Source organism: Phyllobates terribilis, unplaced genomic scaffold (assembly GCF_046119375.1).
Source record: "Phyllobates terribilis strain yellow unplaced genomic scaffold, ASM4611937v1 Scaffold_3__8_contigs__length_932513732, whole genome shotgun sequence".
In the NCBI taxonomy this organism is placed as follows: Eukaryota; Metazoa; Chordata; class Amphibia; order Anura; family Dendrobatidae; genus Phyllobates; species Phyllobates terribilis.
Window position 1 is genome coordinate 14,250,912 of NW_027362763.1, and position 24,128 is coordinate 14,275,039.

Below are 24,128 nucleotides of genomic sequence, written 5' to 3' on the forward strand. Positions count from 1 at the left end.
AACAGTCACACTCCAAACTCCACTATAGTGAAGACCAAAGAGCTGTCGGAGGACACCAGAAACAAAATTGTAGCCCTGCACCAGGTTGGGAAGACTGAATCTGCAATAGGCAAGCTGCTTGGTGTGAGGAAATCAACTGTGGGAGCAATAATTAGAAAATGGAAGACTTACAAGACCACTGATAATCTCCCTCGATCTGAGGCTCCACACAAGATCTCACCCCGTGGGGTCAAAATGATCTCAAGAACGGTGAGCAAAAATCCCAGAACCACACGTGGGTACTTAGTGTATGACCTGCTGAGAGCTGGGACCAACGTTACACAGGCTACCATCAGTAACACACTCTGCCGCCAGGGTCTCAGATCCTGCAGTGCCAGATGTATCCCCCTGCTTAAGCCATTACATGTCCGGGCCCATCTGAAGTCTGCTAGAGAGCATTTGGATGATCCAGAAGAGTATTGGGAGAATGTCATATGGTCAGATGAAACCAAAGCACAACTGTTTGGTAGACACACAGCTCGTTGTGTTTGGAGGAGAAAGAATGCTGAGTTGCATCCAAAGAACACCATACCTACTGTGAAGCATGGGGGTGGCAACATCATGCTATGGGGCTGTTTCTCTGCCAAGGGACCAGGACAACTGATCCGTGTACATGAAAGAATGAATGGGGCCATGTATCGTGAGATTTTGAGTGCAAACCTCCTTCCATCAGCAAGGGCACTCAAGATGAAACGTGGCTGGGTCTTTCAGCATGACAATGATCCCAAGCACCCCGCCAGGGCAATGAAGGAGTGGCTTCGTAAGAAGCATTTCAAGGTCCTGGAGTGGCCTAGCCAGTCTCAAGATCTAAACCCTATAGAAAACCTTTGGAGGGAGTTGAAAGTTCGTGTTGCCCAGCGAGAGCCCCAAAACATCACTGCTCTAGAGGAGATCTGCATGGAGGAATGGGCCGACATACCAGCAACAGTGTGTGTCAACCTTGTGAAGACTTACAGAAAACGTTTCCCCTCTGTCATTGCCAACAAAGGAAATATAACAAAGTATTGAGATGAACTTTTGTAATTGACCAAATACTTATTTTCCACCAAAATTTGAAAAAAAAATTCTTTCCAAATCAGACAATGTGATTTTCAGGATTTATTTTCTCATTTTGTCTCTCATAGTTGAGCGTAAAATAAGCCATCTCATAGTTATCAAAGTGAATACTGAAGCAAGTCTAGCACTCTATTATCCTCTACATGACCTGAACCCCCTGCTGTAAAGAGGTAATTAAAGTTGGTATCTGCTGGCTAGCGGATGCGAGGCCAATCCCCCAGATTGCCTAAAGATGTAGGTGACAAATTTATGGCCCTTACCTCCATTTCTGCACAGAACTACAAACAGACTCTTTTGTTTCCTTTCCATATGAAGAATATTAGTTTTTTATGAACACCCAGGACCCTACAATTATGAAAGTTATATTTTTGGAGCCGTGACAAAGTGGTGAACATAACACATTATTTTATGTCACTGGATGGTTACGGTAACGCTTCAAAATTAGACATTGGTCAGATGGATGATGCTATCCATGCCATGTTTCCTCTTTATTGATAGATAAAATCATGTTAGGAAACAAGACAGCAATTTCTCCCACCTTGGACCTCCAGGGGTGAAGATATCATGGAATTTGGGAATCTCATAATTTGTTAAAGACTGAGTCACATCCCATGACCAGCCCTGTTATGGGTCACTGGAGGGGAAGTACGTGGGTGTAACTTGTGTTAATAAAAGATAATGCCAAACTATATTGTCAGTCCTGGGAGATACAGTTCACTGTAGTTCTGTCCATTTCCACAAAAACTAAGAGCTCCAGTTCATAAAAGTCAGAGCCAATCCTGCGACATCAGGTTTAGTACATTTCTTCTGTTTATCCTTTTTATTTTATGTAATTGTATATACTGTATTGTTTTGTCCTTTTTGTAACATCTTTGTATATTTTTATAAACACTGCCTACTTTTTGGTTTAAATATATACAATGTAATAACTTTATTCCTCAATTGCTCTATAAACGGCACCCCTGAAGCCATGCACTACCTGTAACGGGTGTCCAGGCAACCTGTATAAACGATTGATGGTGACAGCGAGTTACTTTTTTTTATTTCGGAGCTGGCAGTAACCATGCCAGTGTGTGTGTATATATATATATATATATATATATATATATATATATATATATATATATATATATATATATATATATATATATATATATAAAAAACCCTGTATATATTCCATGCATTGGAACCATCTCTCGTCACACAATTATGTAATTATCCTGACAATTGGAGGCAACGGAGTGTTGTTCCTTGACAAATTGGTGGCAGCAATGGGATCTGCGTGATCTCTCGGCCATGATCTTTGACATAACCACTAAGTTATTTGCCTACTAGCAGTATAACAACCAAGCTCAGCGCCTCCTATTGGTATAACCATTAGGCTAGGCTCTGTGCATTCTTCTAGTGTAAGAACTAAATCATGTGCCTACTAGTAGTCTAACCACCCAGATATATGCCCACAAGTAGTCTAACATCCAAGCTCTGTGCTTTATAATGGTATAACCATCAGGCTAGGCTCTATGCATTCTTCTAGTGTAACAAATAAGTTATTTGCCTACAAATAGGATAACCACCAAGCTCAGTGCCTCCTATTGGTATAACAATCAGGCTAGGTTCTGTGCATTCTTCTAGTGTAACCACTAAGTTATGTGCCTCCTAGTAGTGTAACCACCCAGCTATATGCCCATAATTAGTATAACATCAAAACTCTGTGCCTCTTAGCAGTGTAAGCTCCAAGCTGTGCGCCTTATAGCAGTGCAAACACTAAGCTCTGCGCCTCCTAGCAGTGCAAACACTAAGCTCTGCGCCTATTAGTAGTGCAAACACCAAGCTGTGCGCCTCCTAGCAGTGCAAACACCAAGCTGTGCGCCTCCGAGCAGTGCAAACACTAAGCTCTGCGCCTCCTAGCAGTGCAAACACTAAGCTCTGCGCCTCCTAGCAGTGCAAACACTAAGCTCTGCGCCTATTAGTAGTGCAAACACCAAGCTGTGCACCTCCTAGCAGAGCAAACACCAAGCTGTGCACCTCCTAGCTGTGCAAACACCAAGCTGTGCGCCTCCTAGAAGTGCAAACACCAAGCTGTGCACTTCCTAGCTGTGCAAACACTAAGCTGTGCGCCTCCTAGCAGTGCAAACACCAAGCTGTGCACTTCCTAGCTGTGCAAACACTAAGCTGTGCGCCTCCTAGCAGTGCAAACACCAAGCTGTGCACTTCCTAGCTGTGCAAACACTAAGCTGTGCGCCTCCTAGCAGTGCAAACACCAAGCTGTGCACTTCCTAGCTGTGCAAACACTAAGCTGTGCGCCTCCTAGCACTGCAAACACCAAGCTGTGCACTTCCTAGCTGTGCAAACACTAAGCTCTGCGCCTCCTAGCAGTGCAAACACCAAGCTGTGCACTTCCTAGCTGTGCAAACACTAAGCTCTGCGCCTCCTAGCAGTGCAAACACCAAGCTGTGCACTTCCTAGCTGTGCAAACACTAAGCTCTGCGCCTCCTAGCAGTGCAAACACCAAGCTGTGCGCCTCCTAGCAAAGCAAACACCAAGCTGTGCGCCTCCTAGCAATGCAAACACCAAGCTGTGTGCCTCCTAGCAAAGCAAACACCAAGCTGTGCGCCTCCTAGTAGTGCAAACACCAAGCTGTGCGCCTTATAGCAGTGCAAACACTAAGCTCTGCGCCTCCTAGCAGTGCAAACACTAAGCTCTGCGCCTCCTAGCAGTGCAAACACTAAGCTCTGCGCCTATTAGTAGTGCAAACACCAAGCTGTGCGCCTCCTAGCAGTGCAAACACCAAGCTGTGCGCCTCCTAGCAGTGCAAACACCAAGCTGTGCGCCTCCTAGCAGTGCAAACACCAAGCTGTGCGCCTCCGAGCAGTGCAAACACTAAGCTCTGCGCCTCCTAGCAGTGCAAACACTAAGCTCTGCGCCTCCTAGCAGTGCAAACACTAAGCTCTGCGCCTATTAGTAGTGCAAACACCAAGCTGTGCGCCTCCTAGCAGTGCAAACACCAAGCTGTGCGCCTCCAAGCAGTGCAAACACTAAGCTCTGCGCCTCCTAGCAGTGCAAACACTAAGCTCTGCGCCTCCTAGCAGTGCAAACACTAAGCTCTGCGCCTATTAGTAGTGCAAACACCAAGCTGTGCACCTCCTAGCAGAGCAAACACCAAGCTGTGCACCTCCTAGCTGTGCAAACACCAAGCTGTGCGCCTCCTAGAAGTGCAAACACCTAGCTGTGCACTTCCTAGCTGTGCAAACACTAAGCTGTGCGCCTCCTAGCAGTGCAAACACCAAGCTGTGCACTTCCTAGCTGTGCAAACACTAAGCTGTGCGCCTCCTAGCAGTGCAAACACCAAGCTGTGCACTTCCTAGCTGTGCAAACACTAAGCTGTGCGCCTCCTAGCAGTGCAAACACCAAGCTGTGCACTTCCTAGCTGTGCAAACACTAAGCTGTGCGCCTCCTAGCACTGCAAACACCAAGCTGTGCACTTCCTAGCTGTGCAAACACTAAGCTCTGCGCCTCCTAGCAGTGCAAACACCAAGCTGTGCACTTCCTAGCTGTGCAAACACTAAGCTCTGCGCCTCCTAGCAGTGCAAACACCAAGCTGTGCACTTCCTAGCTGTGCAAACACTAAGCTCTGCGCCTCCTAGCAGTGCAAACACCAAGCTGTGCGCCTCCTAGCAAAGCAAACACCAAGCTGTGCGCCTCCTAGCAATGCAAACACCAAGCTGTGCGCCTCCTAGCAAAGCAAACACCAAGCTGTGCGCCTCCTAGCAATGCAAACACCAAGCTGTGTGCCTCCTAGCAAAGCAAACACCAAGCTGTGCGCCTCGTAGTAGTGCAAACACCAAGCTGTGCGCCTTATAGCAGTGCAAACACTAAGCTCTGCGCCTCCTAGCAGTGCAAACACTAAGCTCTGCGCCTCCTAGCAGTGCAAACACTAAGCTCTGCGCCTATTAGTAGTGCAAACACCAAGCTGTGCGCCTCCTAGCAGTGCAAACACCAAGCTGTGCGCCTCCTAGCAGTGCAAACACCAAGCTGTGCGCCTCCTAGCAGTGCAAACACCAAGCTGTGCGCCTCCTAGCAAAGCAAACACCAAGCTGTGCGCCTCCTAGCAGTGCAAACACCAAGCTGTGCGCCTCCTAGCAAAGCAAACACCAAGCTGTGCGCCTCCTAGTAGTGAAAACACCAAGCTGTGCGCCTCCTAGTAGTGCAAACACCAAGCTGTGCACTTCCTAGCTGTGCAAACACTAAGCTCTGCGCCTCCTATCAGTGCAAACACCAAGCTGTGCACTTCCTAGCTGTGCAAACACTAAGCTCTGCGCCTCCTAGCAGTGCAAACACCAAGCTGTGCGCCTCCTAGCAAAGCAAACACCAAGCTGTGCGCCTCCTAGCAAAGCAAACACCAAGCTGTGCGCCTCCTAGCAATGCAAACACCAAGCTGTGCGCCTCCTAGCAAAGCAAACACCAAGCTGTGCGCCTCCTAGTAGTGCAAACACCAAGCTGTGCGCCTTATAGCAGTGCAAACACCAAGCTGTGCGCCTCCTAGTAGTGCAAACACTAAGCTCTGCGCCTCCTAGCAGTGCAAACACTAAGCTCTGCGCCTATTAGTAGTGCAAACACCAAGCTGTGCGCCTCCTAGCAGTGCAAACACCAAGCTGTGCGCCTTATAGCAGTGCAAACACTAAGCTCTGCGCCTCCTAGCAGTGCAAACACTAAGCTCTGCGCCTATTAGTAGTGCAAACACCAAGCTGTGCGCCTCCTGGCAGTGCAAACACCAAGCTGTGCGCCTCCTAGCAGTGCAAACACCAAGCTCTGCGCCTCCTAGCAGTGCAAACACCAAGCTGTGCGCCTCCTAGCAAAGCAAACACCAAGCTGTGCGCCTCCTAGCAATGCAAACACCAAGCTGTGCGCCTCCTAGCAAAGCAAACACCAAGCTGTGCGCCTCCTAGTAGTGCAAACACCAAGCTGTGCGCCTCCTAGCAGTGCAAACACTAAGTTCTGCGCCTATTAGTAGTGCAAACACCAAGCTGTGCACCTCCTAGCAGAGCAAACACCAAGCTGTGCACTTCCTAGCTGTGCAAACACTAAGCTGTGCGCCTCCTAGCAGTGCAAACACCAAGCTGTGCACTTCCTAGCTGTGCAAACACTAAGCTGTGCGCCTCCTAGCTGTGCAAACACCAAGCTGTGCACCTCCTAGCAGTGCAAACACCAAGCTGTGCACTTCCTAGCTGTGCAAACACTAGGCTGTGCGCCTCCTAGCAGTGCAAACACCAAGCTGTGCACTTCCTAGCTGTGCAAACACCAAGCTGTGCGCCTCCTAGCAGTGCAAACACCAAGCTGTGCACTTCCTAGATGTGCAAACACTAAGCTGTGCGCCTCCTAGCAGTGCAAACACCAAGCTGTGCACTTCCTAGCTGTGCAAACACTAAGCTGTGCGCCTCCTAGCAGTGCAAACACCAAGCTGTGCGCCTCCTAGCAGTGCAAACACCAAGCTGTGCACTTCCTAGATGTGCAAACACTAAGCTGTGCGCCTCCTAGCAGTGCAAACACCAAGCTGTGCACTTCCTAGCTGTGCAAACACTAAGCTGTGCGCCTCCTAGCAGTGCAAACACCAAGCTGTGCGCCTCCTAGCAGTGCAAACACCAAGCTGTGCACTTGCTAGCTGTGCAAACACTAAGCTGTGCGCCTCCTAGCAGTGCAAACACCAAGCTGTGCACCTCCTAGCAGTGCAAACACCAAGCTGTGCACTTCCTAGCTGTGCAAACACCAAGCTGTGCGCCTCCTAGCAGTGCAAACACCAAGCTGTGCACTTCCTAGCTGTGCAAACACTAAGCTGTGCGCCTCCTAGCAATGCAAACACCAAGCTGTGCACTTCCTAGCTGTGCAAACACTAAGCTCTACGCCTCCTAGCAGTGCAAACACCAAGCTGTGCACTTCCTAGCTGTGCAAACACTAAGCTCTGCGCCTCCTAGCAGTGCAAACACCAAGCTGTGCGCCTCCTAGCAAAGCAAACACCAAGCTGTGCGCCTCCTAGCAATGCAAACACCAAGCTGTGCGCCTCCTAGCAAAGCAAACACCAAGCTGTGCGACTCCTAGTAGTGCAAACACCAAGCTGTGCACCTCCTAGCAATGCAAACACCAAGCTGTGCGCCTCCTAGCAGTGCAAACACCAAGCTGTGCGCCTCCTAGTAGTGCAAACATCACGCTGTGTCACTCCTAGTATACTTGCTAAGCACTGTGCTTACCAAGCCATGTGCCTTCTGGAAGTGTCACCACCAAGGTTTGTACATACTAGTAGTATAATTCCCAAGCCTTATGCCTCCTCGTTGTGTAACCACCAAACTCTGTGCCTCCTAAAACTGTAGGTTCCAAGTTCTGTGCCTCCTAATAGTGTAACTCCAAAACCCTAAGCCTACTACTAGGATAACTGCCAAACTGTGCATCTTAGTTGTGCAATCACCAAGCTTAAAGTGCTTTTCACTTTCCTTGCAGAGAGAAGTGTTGCTAACATGGTGCGTTTTTAGAAGTAAGTGGTGCTGGATTTTAGCAACTGTTCATGTTTTCATATAACCAGCAAGTTCAGTGTCTATATCACTTTGACTTAAGTTGTTTCTGGTTAGCCGTGCCGTGTCTGTCACTATACCATCCCCATCCTGAAAGACGTAGTCAGGATCAAAGTGGCGTACAAGAAATCTGAACCATTTACAAGCTGCGGTGTGGCTCTGATGATTATGAGCTCCTGGGTGTCCTCCGCTGCATGAACCGTTTACAAGCTGCGGTGTGGCTCAGATTACTACGAGCTCCTGGGTGTCCTCCGCTGCATGAACCGTTTACAAGCTGCGGTGTGACTCTAATGACTACGAGCTCCTAGGTGTCCTCCGCTGCATGAACCGTTTACAAGCTGCGGTGTGGCTCAGATGACTACGAGCTCCTGGGTGTCCTCCGCTGCATGAACCGTTTACAAGCTGCGGTGTGGCTCTGATGATTATGAGCTCCTGGGTGTCCTCCGCTGCATGAACCGTTTACAAGCTGCGGTGTGGCTCTAATGACTACGAGCTCCTGGGTGTCCTCCGCTGCATGAACCATTTACAAGCTGCGGTGTGGCTCTGATGATTATGAGCTCCTGGGTGTCCTCCGCTGCATGAACCGTTTACAAGCTGCGGTGTGGCTCTAATGACTACGAGCTCCTAGGTGTCCTCTGCTGCATGAACCGTTTACAAGCTGCGGTGTGGCTCTAATGACTACGAGCTCCTAGGTGTCCTCCGCTGCATGAACCGTTTACAAGCTGCGGTGTGGCTCAGATGACTACGAGCTCCTGGGTGTCCTCCGCTGCATGAACCGTTTACAAGCTGCGGTGTGGCTCTAATGACTACGAGCTCCTAGGTGTCCTCCGCTGCATGAACCGTTTACAAGCTGCGGTGTGGCTCAGATGACTACGAGCTCCTGGGTGTCCTCCGCTGCATGAACCGTTTACAAGCTGCGGTGTGGCTCTGATGATTATGAGCTCCTGGGTGTCCTCCGCTGCATGAACCGTTTATAAGCTGCGGTGTGGCTCAGATGACTACGAGCTCCTGGGTGTCCTCCGCTGCATGAACCGTTTATAAGCTGCTGTGTGGCGCAGATGATTACGAGCTCCTAGGTGTCCTCTGCTGCATGAACCGTTTACAAGCTGCGGTGTGGCTCTGATGACTACGAGCTCCTAGGTGTCCTCTGCTGCATGAACCGTTTACAAGCTGCGGTGTGGCTCTGATGATTACAAGCTCCTAGGTGTCCTCTGCTGCATGAACCGTTTACAAGCTGCGGTGTGGCTCTGATGATTACAAGCTCCTAGGTATCCTCCACTGCATGAACCGTTTACAAGCTGCGGTGTGGCTCTGATGATTACGAGCTCCTAGGTGTCCTCCGCTGCATGAACCATTTATAAGCTGCGGTGTGGCTCAGATGATTATGAGCTCCTGGGTGTCCTCCGCTGCATGAACCGTTTACAAGCTGCAGTGTGGCTCTGATGACTACGAGCTCCTAGGTGTCCTCTGCTGCATGAACCGTTTACAAGCTGCGGTGTGGCTCTGATGATTACAAGCTCCTAGGTGTCCTCTGCTGCATGAACCGTTTACAAGCTGCGGTGTGGCTCTGATGACTACGAGCTCCTAGGTGTCCTCTGCTGCATGAACCGTTTACAAGCTGCGGTGTGGCTCTAATGACTACGAGCTCCTAGGTGTCCTCTGCTGCATGAACCGTTTACAAGCTGCGGTGTGGCTCTGATGACTACGAGCTCCTAGGTGTTCTCTGCTGCATGAACCGTTTATAAGCTGCGGTGTGGCTCTGATGATTACAAGCTCCTAGGTGTCCTCCGCTGCATGAACCATTTATAAGCTGCGGTGTGGCTCAGATGATTACGAGCTCCTGGGTGTCCTCCGCTGCATGAACTGTTTATAAGCTGCGGTGTGGCTCAGATGATTACGAGCTCCTGGGTGTCCTCCGCTGCATGAACTGTTTATAAGCTGCGGTGTGGCTCAGATGATTACGAGCTCCTGGGTGTCCTCCGCTGCATGAACTGTTTATAAGCTGCGGTGTGGCTCAGATGACTACGAGCTCCTGGGTGTCCTCTGCTGCATGAACCGTTTACAAGCTGCGGTGTGGCTCTGATGATTACAAGCTCCTAGGTATCCTCCACTGCATGAACCGTTTACAAGCTGCGGTGTGGCTCTGATGATTACGAGCTCCTAGGTGTCCTCCGCTGCATGAACCATTTATAAGCTGCGGTGTGGCTCAGATGATTATGAGCTCCTGGGTGTCCTCCGCTGCATGAACCGTTTACAAGCTGCAGTGTGGCTCTGATGACTACGAGCTCCTAGGTGTCCTCTGCTGCATGAACCGTTTACAAGCTGCGGTGTGGCTCTGATGATTACAAGCTCCTAGGTGTCCTCTGCTGCATGAACCGTTTACAAGCTGCGGTGTGGCTCTGATGACTACGAGCTCCTAGGTGTCCTCTGCTGCATGAACCGTTTACAAGTTGCGGTGTGGCTCTAATGACTACGAGCTCCTAGGTGTCCTCTGCTGCATGAACCGTTTACAAGCTGCGGTGTGGCTCTGATGATTACAAGCTCCTAGGTGTCCTCTGCTGCATGAACCGTTTACAAGCTGCGGTGTGGCTCTGATGACTACGAGCTCCTAGGTGTTCTCTGCTGCATGAACCGTTTACAAGCTGCGGTGTGGCTCTAATGACTACGAGCTCCTAGGTGTCCTCTGCTGCATGAACCGTTTACAAGTTGCGGTGTGGCTCTAATGACTACGAGCTCCTAGGTGTCCTCTGCTGCATGAACCGTTTACAAGCTGCGGTGTGGCTCTGATGATTACAAGCTCCTAGGTGTGATCTGCTGCATGAACCGTTTACAAGCTGCGGTGTGGCTCTGATGACTACGAGCTCCTAGGTGTTCTCTGCTGCATGAACCGTTTACAAGCTGCGGTGTGGCTCTAATGACTACGAGCTCCTAGGTGTCCTCTGCTGCATGAACCGTTTACAAGCTGCGGTGTGGCTCTGATGATTACAAGCTCCTAGGTGTTCTCTGCTGCATGAACCGTTTACAAGCTGCGGTGTGGCTCTAATGACTACGAGCTCCTAGGTGTCCTCTGCTGCATGAACCGTTTATAAGCTGCGGTGTGGCTCTGATGATTACAAGCTCCTAGGTGTCCTCTGCTGCATGAACCGTTTATAAGCTGCGGTGTGGCTCTGATGATTACAAGCTCCTAGGTGTCCTCTGCTGCATGAACCGTTTATAAGCTGCGGTGTGGCTCTGATGATTACAAGCTCCTAGGTGTTCTCTGCTGCATGAACCGTTTACAAGCTGCGGTGTGGCTCTGATGATTACAAGCTCCTAGGTGTCCTCTGCTGCATGAACCGTTTATAAGCTGCGGTGTGGCTCTGATGATTACAAGCTCCTAGGTGTCCTCCGCTGCATGAACCATTTATAAGCTGCGGTGTGGCTCAGATGATTACGAGCTCCTGGGTGTCCTCCGCTGCATGAACTGTTTATAAGCTGCGGTGTGGCTCAGATGATTACGAGCTCCTGGGTGTCCTCCACTGCATGAACCGTTTATAAGCTGCGGTGTGGCTCTGATCCTCCGCTGTGGCGCCCCTGAGGGTTCGACCACCACAGGAATGCTGCACTTCTCTAATGGAGTGTGGTGTTCCTCCTCTGAGGTAAGGACAGTGTGATAGTCGTGACCCAACCTTCGCATCCAACACCACACTTCTCCACCAGAGGGAGCTAGTATGCACTAGGTGCTGCTCCCCTGGTTACAGGGAGACTGGGGAACCAAGAGTTAGGGGAACCAGTTAGTGGGTGAGGGTGGAGGACTTACAAGTTAGTTACACTTTAAATTTTATATTTAATTCAAAGCCATCTTTGATCTTGGTCCTTTTTAGTCCTTTGTCTAGCCTTTGCTAGTCTGTCGGCTGTCTCTGTGCTGTCAAATACTGTGTGTAATTTGACCTCCCTCCGGGAGCGCAGATCCTGTGTGGGCCTGCACCGGTATGGGACACAGCCCTTGTACCCCGGCCTTGGGACGAGAGGTAGGTTGTAGACAAGGAATGTCTCAACCCGGCCAAGGACCAGCATCAAGAAGGCCTGGAGCTTAAGAGTGTGGCTCCACAGCAAATGGATCCCAGGCAGGATGCAGACGGAGCGGAGTACGCCACCTGTCCTCGCCATGCTGATATATTCAGAGGGACTCCGGCTGCAAAAGGGGTACCGGCCCCCGACACCCGACCTTGCTACTCTACGTCCTGGACTGGAAAGCCCGGTAGGCCCAGAGGATCCCACCGGGTATCGGACGGAGTGGAGCTGCCACCCGTGCCCTTGTTCTGAGAGGAGCTCAGAGGGAGTCCCTGTTAGAACCTTGCTGTTAGGTTTTTTTTCCTTTGCTGGTCACATGACCTTGTTGGCCTATTTAATCCTGCTCCGCCCTTCTGGCTTTGCTGGACTTCATTGTATATCTACTTTCTAGCTAGCCTGTGCTCTGTATCTAACTCTGTTAGTTTGCTTGGTCTACGGACCTCTAGGTTCTATCTATTTTGTTTGTTCGTCTGTCTGCTGCTATTTCTGTTAGGAGGTGTCCCATATTCCTCCCAGTCCTTAGTACTTGTAGGGATTCCCTCCCCAAATCTATAGGTCTCCGTACAGACTAGATTAGGACTTTAGCAGGTCTGATCGCAGGATCAGGTTCCCTGTTACATCGTAGGGATTCAGCTGAGTCTTATAGTAGGGACAGATCTCCTCTCTTTCCTTAGCTTTGGTAGCAGAACATAACAGTAAGTCCAGCCTGTAAATTCTCTAAGGAAAGATTTTTTTTTGTTCCATCATGGTGTCGGTTCAGGATTTGGCTAAACACCTGCAGGGACTCTCTCTGGAAGTGGCCGAGCTCCGTCAGCACGTGAGTAACTGTCCTGGAGCATATTTCTTGGAGCCTAAGGTATGTTTGCCGGATTTATTTTTTGGTGAACATCGAGAATTTTTTTCATTTAAAAATGCTTGCTTATTGTATTTTCGTTTGAGACCCAAGTCCTCTGGGGATGAATCCCAGCGCGTAGGGTTCATAATGTCACTTTTGCGCAAAGAGCCTCAGGAGTGGGCCTTTTCTTTGCAACCTAGTGATACATGCTTCAGATCAGTGGATAGTTTTTTTTCTGCTTTAGGACTATTATATGATGATCCTGACCGTGTGGCATCAGCTGAGACTGAGTTGAGACGTTTAAAACAAGGATCAGGTAATATGGAAAAATATTGTACACATTTTCGTCGTTGGTCCACTCAAACAGGGTGGAACGATTCTGCTCTGAAAAGTCTATTTCTTGCTGGGCTCAGTGAAAAGGTTAAAGACCTGCTAATTGCTTATCCTACACCTGAGGATTTGCAACAGGCTATGCAATTAGCTATACGGGTGGACAGAAGACTGCGTGCTAGGGTTAATGAGAGCAAATCCTCTGCTATGTCAGTTTCTGGTTATGATAATGTGTGTACTAACAGTGGTGAACCGATGGAGATTGGATCGGTGGCACCTCGCTCTCAAGAAAAACACCGTCGTTTTTCAGAAGGCTTGTGTTTCTATTGTGGAAAATCTGGTCATTTAATTAAAGGCTGTGAGCTTCGTATGAAGAAAGAAAAAAAAATGGTCAGTCACGCCCGTATTGCCTGTTTAAATTCCAAGGGTATATTTTTAGCTGCTTCCACGATTGCTCAGGAAAAATTAATGGAATTTCGGGTGTTTGTTGATTGCGGGTCTACACTGAATGTTATTGATGGGGGATTCGTGGAAAAACTCAATTTAAAACCTGAACCTTTATCATCCCCCATTGCTGTGGTTTCTGTGGATGGCTCCCCTTTGAAGAATATTACTCTCAAGGTCAGTGAATTTCCTCTCACTATTAATGGTGTTCACCATGAGAAATTGGATTTGGTAGTGTTGAATAACTTGCCTTCTCCAGTAATATTGGGTTTGCCCTGGTTAAAATTTCACAATCCTGTACTGGATTGGTCTACCAGTGAAATTAAATCCTGGAGCCATAAATGTTATGACAAGTGTTGTAACGGGCGTATTGCAGCTTTGGATAGGGGAGAATTGCCTGTTCCTATTCAGGATTTTTGGAGAGTTTTTTCTGAGAAAGAATCGCAGGTTTTGCCTCCCCATAGAGACTATGATTGTTCTATTGAATTTGTCCCTGGAGCGACTCTTCCTAAAAGTCGTTTATTTAACCTTACTATTCCTGAGAGGAAGGCTTTGGAGGAATACATACAGACAAGTTTGGCCGCCGGTCACATTAGGCCCTCTAAGTCTCCTGTGGCGGTTGGATTTTTTTTTGTAAAAAAAAAGGACGGCGGTTTACGTCCTTGTCTGGATTTTCGTGAGATTAACAAAATTACGGTACGCAATCCTTACCCACTGCCATTGATTCCTGATCTGTTTAACCAGTTATTGGGGGCCAAGTGGTTCTCTAAAATTGACCTTAAGGGGGCATACAATCTGTTGCGCATGAAGGAGGGTGATGAATGGAAGACTGCTTTTAACACTCCTGTGGGTCATTTTGAGAATCTGGTTATGCCTTTTGGTCTTACCAATGCTCCTGCATTTTTTCAGAATCTGATTAATGACATCCTTAGACCTTTGATCGGTAAAAATGTGGTTGTGTATTTGGATGACATTTTGATTTATTCGCCAGATCTGGAGTCTCATTGGCGGAGCGTGCGTGAGGTATTACAGTTATTAATGGACAATTCGCTTTTTGCTAAGCTGGAGAAATGTGAGTTCGCTGTACAGAGAATTAGTTTTTTGGGCTACATTATCTCCAGCAAAGGTTTTGAGATGGATCCGGTTAAGGTTCAGGCTGTGCAGGAATGGCCTAGGCCTATTGGTTTGAAATCAATACAGAGGTTTTTGGGTTTCGCCAATTACTATAGAAAATTCATAAAAAATTTTTCTAGTATTGTCAAACCTCTGACTGATCTCACCAGGAAAGGTGCTGATGCGGTTCAGTGGTCTTCTGAGGCCATTGAAGCTTTTGTGTATCTCAAGGAGAGGTTCACCTCTGCTCCCATCCTTATGCAGCCTGATGTTACTAGGCCGTTTTTGGTTGAGGTTGATGCTTCCTCTGTGGGGGTTGGCGCAGTATTGTCTCAGGATAACGGGGATGGATTACATCCCTGTGCATTTTTTTCAAAAAAATTTTCGGAGACTGAATTGAATTACGATATTGGTAATCGGGAATTATTGGCTATTAAACTCGCATTTGAACACTGGCGCCACTTCTTGGAAGGTGCGGAATTTCCCGTTCAGGTTCTTACGGATCATAAAAATCTGATATATCTTGACGCTGCCAAGCGCCTGAATGCCCGTCAGGCTAGGTGGGCACTGTTTTTCTCGCGGTTTAATTTCTCCGTTACTTACATCCCTGGTACTAAGAATGTTAAGGCGGATGCCTTGTCTCGCAGTTTTTCTCCCATAGTCGGTGCTGAGAAAGAGGAAAACATTTTACAAGAAGGTGTTGTGATAGCTGCTTTAGACTCCGTTTTGGAAGATGAGATTCTTAAAGCTCAGGAGAATGCCCCATCTAACACTCCTCATGGGAGGTTGTTTGTGCCTGGGACCTTTAGGAGAGATTTGTTTGTTGAGTGTCACGAATCTCGGTTGGCAGGTCATCCCGGAATCTCTGAGACCAAGAGACTGGTGGGTCGCAGTTTTTGGTGGCCTGGATGGCAGAAGGAAGTCATTAAGTGGGTGCGCCAATGTACTATATGTGCTAGATCTAAGTCCTCACATACTCCTGCTGCGGGGTTGCTTTGTCCTTTGGAGGTCCCCAGTGCTCCTTGGACACATTTGGCTATGGACTTTATAACTGACCTTCCCCCCTCTGAGGGTTTTACTGTCATCTGGGTGGTCGTGGACCGTTTTAGCAAGATGTGTCACTTGGTTCCCTTCGTCAAACTGCCCTGCGCTAAAACTCTCGCTAAGGCCTTTGTCAAGGAAATTGTCAGACTTCATGGCGTTCCTACTGACATTGTTTCTGATAGGGGTCCTCAGTTCGTGGCTCGTTTTTGGCGTGCCTTTTGTGACAGGTTGGGAATTCATTTGTCGTTTTCGTCCGGATATCATCCTGAATCTAATGGCCAGACAGAAAGGAAAAACCAGGATGTTGAGCAGTTCTTGCGTTGTTTTGTGGCAGACAATCAAGAGGGGTGGTCTGAGTTTCTGCCACTTGCCGAATTTGCTCTGAACAATCATACATCTTCTTCTGCTGGTTGTTCGCCTTTTTTTTGTTGTTCTGGGAGACATCCGTCGTTTGGGTCGTTCTCCAAGTTGGGATCTGCCGTGCCTGAGGAGGAGAATTTTTCCGGTGATTTGGAAAGAGTTTGGACGGATGTGCGTGGTAATCTTCAGGAGGCCAACAGAAAATCTAAAGACTACTTTGATAGGAAACGACAGGAGGTTTTGTTCGCTGTTGGTGACATGGTTTGGTTGTCCTCTAGGAATCTGCGGTTGAGGATTCCTTCTAAGAAATTGGGTCCCAAGTTTGTAGGGCCCTTTAAGGTGCTTCAGGTTGTCAACCAATCTGCTGTTAGGTTGGAGGTTCCTACCTCCTGGAGAATTAATCCGGTCTTTCATGTCTCTCTGTTAAAAAAAGCTGTTGTGTCGGATGGTGACGCCTCTGCCTCTGTTCCTCTGGTGGTGGAGGACGGGGAATATGAAATTTCTCGCATCCTTGACTCTAGACGGTATAGAGGTAGTTTGCAGTATCTTGTAGCCTGGAAAGGTTTCGGACCCGAGGATAACTCTTGGGTGAGGTCAGATGATGTTTCCGCGTCCAGACTTATCAGAGCGTTTCACAGGAGATTTCCTGATAAGCCTGGTCCTAGGGGATCCGGAGGATCCTCTTAGAAGGGGGGGTACTGTTAGAACCTTGCTGTTAGGTTTTTTTTCCTTTGCTGGTCACATGACCTTGTTGGCCTATTTAATCCTGCTCCGCCCTTCTGGCTTTGCTGGACTTCATTGTATATCTACTTTCTAGCTAGCCTGTGCTCTGTATCTAACTCTGTTAGTTTGCTTGGTCTACGGACCTCTAGGTTCTATCTATTTTGTTTGTTCGTCTGTCTGCTGCTATTTCTGTTAGGAGGTGTCCCATATTCCTCCCAGTCCTTAGTACTTGTAGGGATTCCCTCCCCAAATCTATAGGTCTCCGTACAGACTAGATTAGGACTTTAGCAGGTCTGATCGCAGGATCAGGTTCCCTGTTACATCGTAGGGATTCAGCTGAGTCTTATAGTAGGGACAGATCTCCTCTCTTTCCTTAGCTTTGGTAGCAGAACATAACAGTCCCGGCCTATTCGCACACACACGGACAGGAAAGGATTCGGTCTGTAGTTCAGGAACACTCTGGTGTAGGGTCCCGACTGAATGCTGGACTTACTCGGAGGTTGTCGGACACCCGTCTCTGGTGACCGCAGGACTCCGCGAGGAGCAAGGAGTCGCCTTCCTTTGCCATTTATGTGAGTAAAGCCTTGGAAGTTCACCCCTATGGCCTCTGGACTGTTTATTCTGCACCACACCGCACTACGCGGCATCCGTTCCCCTCTACTACTACCCCCCTCCATCCTGTCCCTCTGCCCTGAGGCCTTGCTCCGCCTGTGGGGAGTAGTAAGAACCCTGGCCGCCATAACACCAGGCCTCAGCGGACTGCAGCGGCGCTGGTGACCCTTCACCAGGCACCACAGGTGGCGTAGTCGTTAATTAGCCACTCAACCCGGATAAGCCCGCACCATCTCCTTTTAATGTGACGGCCCTGAGCACGGGTCGGGCCCGGGCCACGGCTGCATCCCACCTCTCCACCACAGGACCCGACTCCAAGTCCCCCATCACCCAGGGTAAACTAAAGGGCTTCCACCGGAGAGGACGTCACACCGCTGCAACCTTTTTCTCATTAAACCTTACTTGGCCCTGCCCCACGATAACCCTTCAATGTGTGAATAAAGTATATGACATATCCTCTGTGGTTACGCACCTGATGTGGAGCAGACGACGCCTGCCTGGATGTTGTGGAGGCATGACTGTGAGCTCCAGACACTGAGGCTGCATTCAGATAGCTGAGACTCTGACCCAGAACAATGTGTTTCTTCCACCATCCTCTGCCTGATACCATCTTCTCCCACTATTTTTTCCTGGATCTTCACAAGAGGTCCACAACCCATCTGTCTGCAGACCACCGAGCCCTCACGTACATCAAAGTTCCATAAGCAGAGTCTATTCCATATGTTATTGATGGAAACTTCCACTATCCCATCACAAGTTCCAGAGCCATTGACCAGTCGGACACTGCCAACACCTGAGTGTAAGGAGGAGAGGAGCCATATTAGTAAATGTGCTAGGAGAACATCAAGATAGATTATTTTAAGACCCACCTGAAGACAGGCAGCTGACCCCCGCACTCTGCTCAGGTCTCGCTGAGTTTGGTTCACTCCATCTTCCCAGTAAACACTCTGAAACATCATGCTCATCTCCAGTACAGTCCAGTTGCTCCAGGACATTCCCAGATGCCGGTCCGAATGCATCTCCTTTCATGGCCTCCAAAGAAGGTCCACACCCCAGCTGCCGGCAGATGACGTCCGCTCCATGCCTATCCCAGTGTTTATCACTGAGCCAGCCCCAGGTGTCATTGTAGAGAAGCTCCACTCTTCCCCGGCAGTGGTCACCGCCATCTGACAGCCTTACCTGAGAAATGACTGAAGGACAGAAGGATCAGAGATCACGTTATCCATCTAGCACCATCACCCAACTGGCTGGAGAAGGACCAAAGATGGTCATAAATGTGTACTTTAGATTCAAGAAATTACAGGAGCACTATGGAAGGTGTAAATGACAACCGTGACAGTCTCACATGGTTGTCACTTCCCTTCCTCTACGAAGAGGAGCGTAGCAGACAGACCACCCAGCAGTATAACGTACAGGGGAGCTCAGACTGATTAGACTTTGTGCCAAATTCTTCTCCTCAATATTTGATAACGGAGTTTTCCTGGGGTCATTCATGCTGGCAGGACTGGTATTTTCTGCTGTCTGATATAAAAGGAGAAAGATGCTACCTGAACTGATATTTCTTGGGGATCCGGTATAAGGGGGGAGAAGGATACCATCAGGACCAGTATTTCCCAGGGTCCAGTATAATAAAAATTACTCACAGAAATAAGCAGCAGAAAACTTATAAAGGTATTTGCGAGCATATTATCCATAATGCTGCATGTATTAGGACTAATAAGGACTAGCCATCATAAACATGATACACAAGAGGAGGGCAGAAAACCAAAACTGACGATTTTGGCTTTCTGTCCCCCTCTTGTGTATCAAGGTCCAGGATAGTAGGATAAGGATGGTACCAGGACCGCTGTATTTTCCAGGGTCCGGTATAACAGGAGAAAGATGCTTCCAGGACGGTTATTTCCCGGGGTCCAGTATAGTAGGATAAGGATGCCGCCAGGACCAATATGTCCTGGAATCTGGTATAACAGGAGAAGGTTCTCGCCAGGACTGGTGATTCTTGGGTTCAGCAGAACAAGAGAAGGGTGCATCCAGGACGGGTATTTCCCGCGGTATGTTATAGCAGGAGAAGGATGCATCCAGGACGGGTATTTCCCGCGGTGTGGTACAGCAGGAGAAGGATGCCTCCAGGACGGGTATTTCCCGGGGTGTGGTATAGCAGGAGAAGGATGCCTCCAGGACGGGTATTTCCCGTGGTGTGGTATAGCAGGAGAAGGATGCATCCAGGACGGGTATTTCCTGCGGTGTGGTATAGCAGGAGAAGGATGCCTCCAGGACGGGTATTTCCTGCGGTGTGGTATAGCAGGAGAAGGATGCCTCCAGGACCGGTATTTCCCGCGGTGTGGTACAGCAGGAGAAGGATGCCTCCAGGACGGGTATTTCCCGCGGTATGTTATAGCAGGAGAAGGATGCATCCAGGACGGGTATTTCCCGCGGTGTGGTACAGCAGGAGAAGGATGCCTCCAGGACGGGTATTTCCCGCGGTATGTTATAGCAGGAGAAGGATGCATCCAGGACGAGTATTTCCCGGGGTGTGGTATAGCAGGAGAAGGATGCCTCCAGGACCGGTATTTCCCGCGGTGTGGTACAGCAGGAGAAGGATGCCTCCAGGACGGGTATTTCCCGCGGTATGTTATAGCAGGAGAAGGATGCATCCAGGACGAGTATTTCCCGGGGTGTGGTATAGCAGGAGAAGGATGCCTCCAGGACGGGTATTTCCCGCGGTATGTTATAGCAGGAGAAGGATGCATCCAGGACGGGTATTTCCCGCGGTGTGGTACAGCAGGAGAAGGATGCCTCCAGGACGGGTATTTCCCGGGGTGTGGTATAGCAGGAGAAGGATGCCTCCAGGACGGGTATTTCCCGCGGTATGTTATAGCAGGAGAAGGATGCCTCCAGGATGGGTATTTCCCGGGGTGTGGTATAGCAGGAGAACGATGCATCCAGGACGGGTATTTCCTGCGGTGTGGTATAGCAGGAGAACGATGCATCCAGGACGGGTATTTCCTGCGGTGTGGTATAGCAGGAGAAGGATGCCTCCAGGACGGGTATTTCCTGCGGTGTGGTATAGCAGGAGAAGGATGCCTCCAGGACCGGTATTTCCCGCGGTGTGGTATAGCAGGAGAACGATGCATCCAGGACGGGTATTTCCCGCGGTATGTTATAGCAGGAGAAGGATGCCTCCAGGACGGGTATTTCCCGCGGTGTGGTATAGCAGGAGAACAATGCATCCAGGACGGGTATTTCCTGCGGTGTGGTATAGCAGGAGAAGGATGCCTCCAGGACGGGTATTTCCCGCGGTGTGGTATAGCAGGAGAACGATGCATCCAGGACGGGTATTTCCTGCGGTGTGGTATAGCAGGAGAAGGATGCATCCAGGACGGGTATTTCCCGCGGTATGTTATAGCAGGAGAAGGATGCCTCCAGGACGGGTATTTCCCGGGGTGTGGTATAGCAGGAGAACGATGCATCCAGGACGGGTATTTCCTGCGGTGTGGTATAGCAGGAGAAGGATGCATCCAGGACGGGTATTTCCCGCGGTGTGGTATAGCAGGAGAAGGATGCACCCAGGACGGGTATTTCCCGCGGTGTGGTATAGCAGGAGAAGGATGCATCCAGGACGGGTATTTCCCGCGGTGTGGTATAGCAGGAGAAGGATGCATCCAGGACGGGTATTTCCCGCGGTGTGGTATAGCAGAAGGATGCATCCAGGACGGGTATTTCCCGGGGTGTTGTATAGCAGGAGAAGGATGCACCCAGGACGGGTATTTCCCGCGGTGTAGTATAGCAGGAGAAGGATGCATCCAGGACGGGTATTTCCCGCGGTGTGGTATAGCAGGAGAAGGATGCATCCAGGACGGGTATTTCCCGCGGTGTGGTATAGCAGGAGAAGGATGCACCCAGGACGGGTATTTCCCGCGGTGTGGTATAGCAGGAGAAGGATGCATCCAGGACGGGTATTTCCCACGGTGTGGTATAGCAGGAGAAGGATGCATCCAGGACGGGTATTTCCCGCGGTGTGGTATAGCAGGAGAAGGATGCACCCAGGACGGGTATTTCCCGCGGTGTGGTATAGCAGGAGAAGGATGCATCCAGGACGGGTATTTCCCGCGGTGTGGTACAACAGGAGAAGGATGCATCCAGGACGGGTATTTCCCGCGGTGTGGTATAGCAGAAAGATGCCTCCAGGACGGGTATTTCCCGCGGTGTGGTATAGCAGGAGAAGGATGCATCCAGGACGGGTATTTCCCGCGGTGTGGTATAGCAGGAGAAGGATGCATCCAGGACGGGTATTTCCCGCGGTGTGGTACAGCAGGAGAAGGATGCATCCAGCATGGGTATTTCCCGTGGTGTGGTATAGAAGGAGAAGGATGCCTCCAGGACCGGTATTTCCCGCGGTGTGGTATAGCAGGAGAAGGATGCATCCAGGACGGGTATTTCCCGCGGTATGGTATAGCAGGAGAAGGATGCATCCAGGACCGGTATTTCCCGCGGTGTGGTATAGCAGGAGAAGGATGCATCCAGGACCGGTATTTCCCGCGGTGTGGTATAGCAGGAGAAGGATGCATCCAGGACGGGTATTTCCCGCGGTATGGTATAGCAGGAGAAGGATGCATCCAGGACCGCCGGTATTTCCCGCGGTGTGGTATAGCAGGAGAAGGATGCATCCAGGACGGGTATTTCCCGCGGTATGGTATAGCAGGAGAAGGATGCATCCAGGACCGGTATTTCCCGCGGTGTGGTATAGCAGGAGAAGGATGCATCCAGGACCGGTATTTCCCGCGGTGTGGTATAGCAGGAGAAGGATGCATCCAGGACGGGTATTTCCTGCGGTGTGGTATAGCAGGAGAAGGATGCATCCAGGACGGGTATTTCCCCCGGTATGGTATAGCAGGAGAAGGATACATCCAGGACCGGTATTTCCCGCGGTATGGTATAGCAGGAGAAGGATGCATCCAGGACCGGTATTTCCCGCGGTGTGGTATAGCAGGAGAAGGATGCATCCAGGACGGGTATTTCCCGCGGTGTGGTATAGCAGGAGAAGGATGCATCCAGGACGGGTATTTCCCGCGGTATGGTATAGCAGGAGAAGGATACATCCAGGACGGGTATTTCCCGCGGTGTGGTATAGCAGGAGAAGGATGCATCCAGGACGGGTATTTCCCGTGGTGTGGTATAGCAGGAGAAGGATGCCTCCAGGACCGGTATTTCCCGCGGTGTGGTATAGCAGGAGAAGGATGCATCCAGGACCGGTATTTCCCGCGGTGTGGTATAGCAGGAGAAGGATGCATCCAGGACGGGTATTTCCCGCGGTGTGGTATAGCAGGAGAAGGATGCATCCAGGACGGGTATTTCCCGCGGTGTGGTATAGCAGGAGAAGGGTGCATCCAGCACGGGTATTTCCCGCGGTGTGGTATAGCAGGAGAAGGATGCATCCAGGACGGGTATTTCCCGCGGTGTGGTATAGCAGGAGAAGGATGCATCCAGGACGGGTATTTCCCGCGGTGTGGTATAGCAGGAGAAGGATGCATCCAGGACGGGTATTTCCCGCGGTGTGGTATAGCAGGAGAAGGATGCATCCAGGACGGGTATTTCCCGCGGTGTCGTATAGCAGGAGAAGGATGCATCCAGGACGGGTATTTCCCGTGGTGTGGTATAGCAGGAGAAGGATGCATCCAGCACGGGTATTTCCCGCGGTGTGGTATAGCAGGAGAAGGATGCATCCAGGACGGGTATTTCCCGCGGTGTGGTATAGCAGGAGAACGATGCCTCCAGGACAGGTATTTCCCGGTGTGTGGTATAGCAGGAGAAGGATGCCTCCAGGACGGGTATTTCCCGCGGTGTGGTATAGCAGGAGAAGGGTGCATCCAGGACGGGTATTTCCCGTGGTGTGGTATAGCAGGAGAAGGATGCATCCAGGACGGGTATTTCCCGTGGTGTGGTATAGCAGGAGAAGGGTGCATCCAGGACGGGTATTTCCCGCGGTGTGGTATAGCAGGAGAAGGATGCCTCCAGGACGGGTATCTCCCGCGGTGTGGTATAGCAGGAGAAGGGTGCATCCAGGACGGGTATTTCCCGGGGTGTGGTATAGAAGGAGAAGGATGCATCCAGCACGGGTATTTCCCGCGGTGTGGTATAGCAGGAGAAGGATGCATCCAGGACGGGTATTTCCCGTGGTGTGGTATAGCAGGAGAAGGATGCATCCAGGACGGGTATTTCCCGTGGTGTGGTATAGCAGGAGAAGGATGCATCCAGCACGGGTATTTCCCGCGGTGTGGTATAGCAGGAGAAGGGTGCATCCAGGACGGGTATTTCCCGCGGTGTGGTATAGCAGGAGAAGGGTGCATCCAGGACGGGTATTTCCCGCGGTGTGGTATAGCAGGAGAAGGATGCCTCCAGGACGGGTATTTCCCGGGGTGTGGTATAGCAGGAGAAGGATGCCTCCAGGACGGGTATTTCCCGCGGTGTGGTATAGCAGGAGAAGGATGCCTCCAGGACGGGTATTTCCCGCGGTGTGGTATAGCAGGAGAAGAGTGCATCCAGGACGGGTATTTCCCGCGGTGTGGTATAGCAGGAGAAGGGTGCATCCAGGACGGGTATTTCCCGCGGTGTGGTATAGCAGGAGAAGGGTGCATCCAGGACGGGTATTTCCCGCAGCGTGGTATAGCAGGAGAAGGATGCCTCCAGGACGGGTATTTCCCGCGGTGTGGTATAGCAGGAGAAGGATGCCTCCAGGACGGGTATTTCCCGCGGTGTGGTATAGCAGGAGAAGGATGCATTCAGCACGGGTATTTCCCGCGGTGTGGTATAGCAGGACAAGGATGCATCCAGGACGGGTATTTCCCGCGGTGTGGTACAGCAGGAGAAGGATGCATCCAGCACGGGTATTTCCCGTGGTGTGGTATAGCAGGAGAAGGATGCATCCAGCACGGGTATTTCCCGGGGTGTGGTATAGCAGG

At 50.3% G+C, this 24,128-nt stretch overlaps 1 protein-coding gene across 2 annotated transcripts in view; it reads right to left on the reverse strand.

Annotated features, from left to right (window-relative positions):
* LOC141258680 (CD5 antigen-like) overlaps positions 1 to 24,128 on the reverse strand; it is a 176,847-nt gene that overhangs the window by 45,301 nt on the left and 107,418 nt on the right. For both annotated transcript variants that reach the window (XM_073673674.1, XM_073673673.1), the window contains exons 3-4: positions 18,039 to 18,359; positions 17,642 to 17,962 (exon numbers count right to left, since the gene is read on the reverse strand). In XM_073673674.1, the coding sequence (XP_073529775.1) occupies positions 17,642 to 17,962; positions 18,039 to 18,359 (642 nt within the window). The remainder of the gene's footprint in view (positions 1 to 17,641; positions 17,963 to 18,038; positions 18,360 to 24,128) is intronic.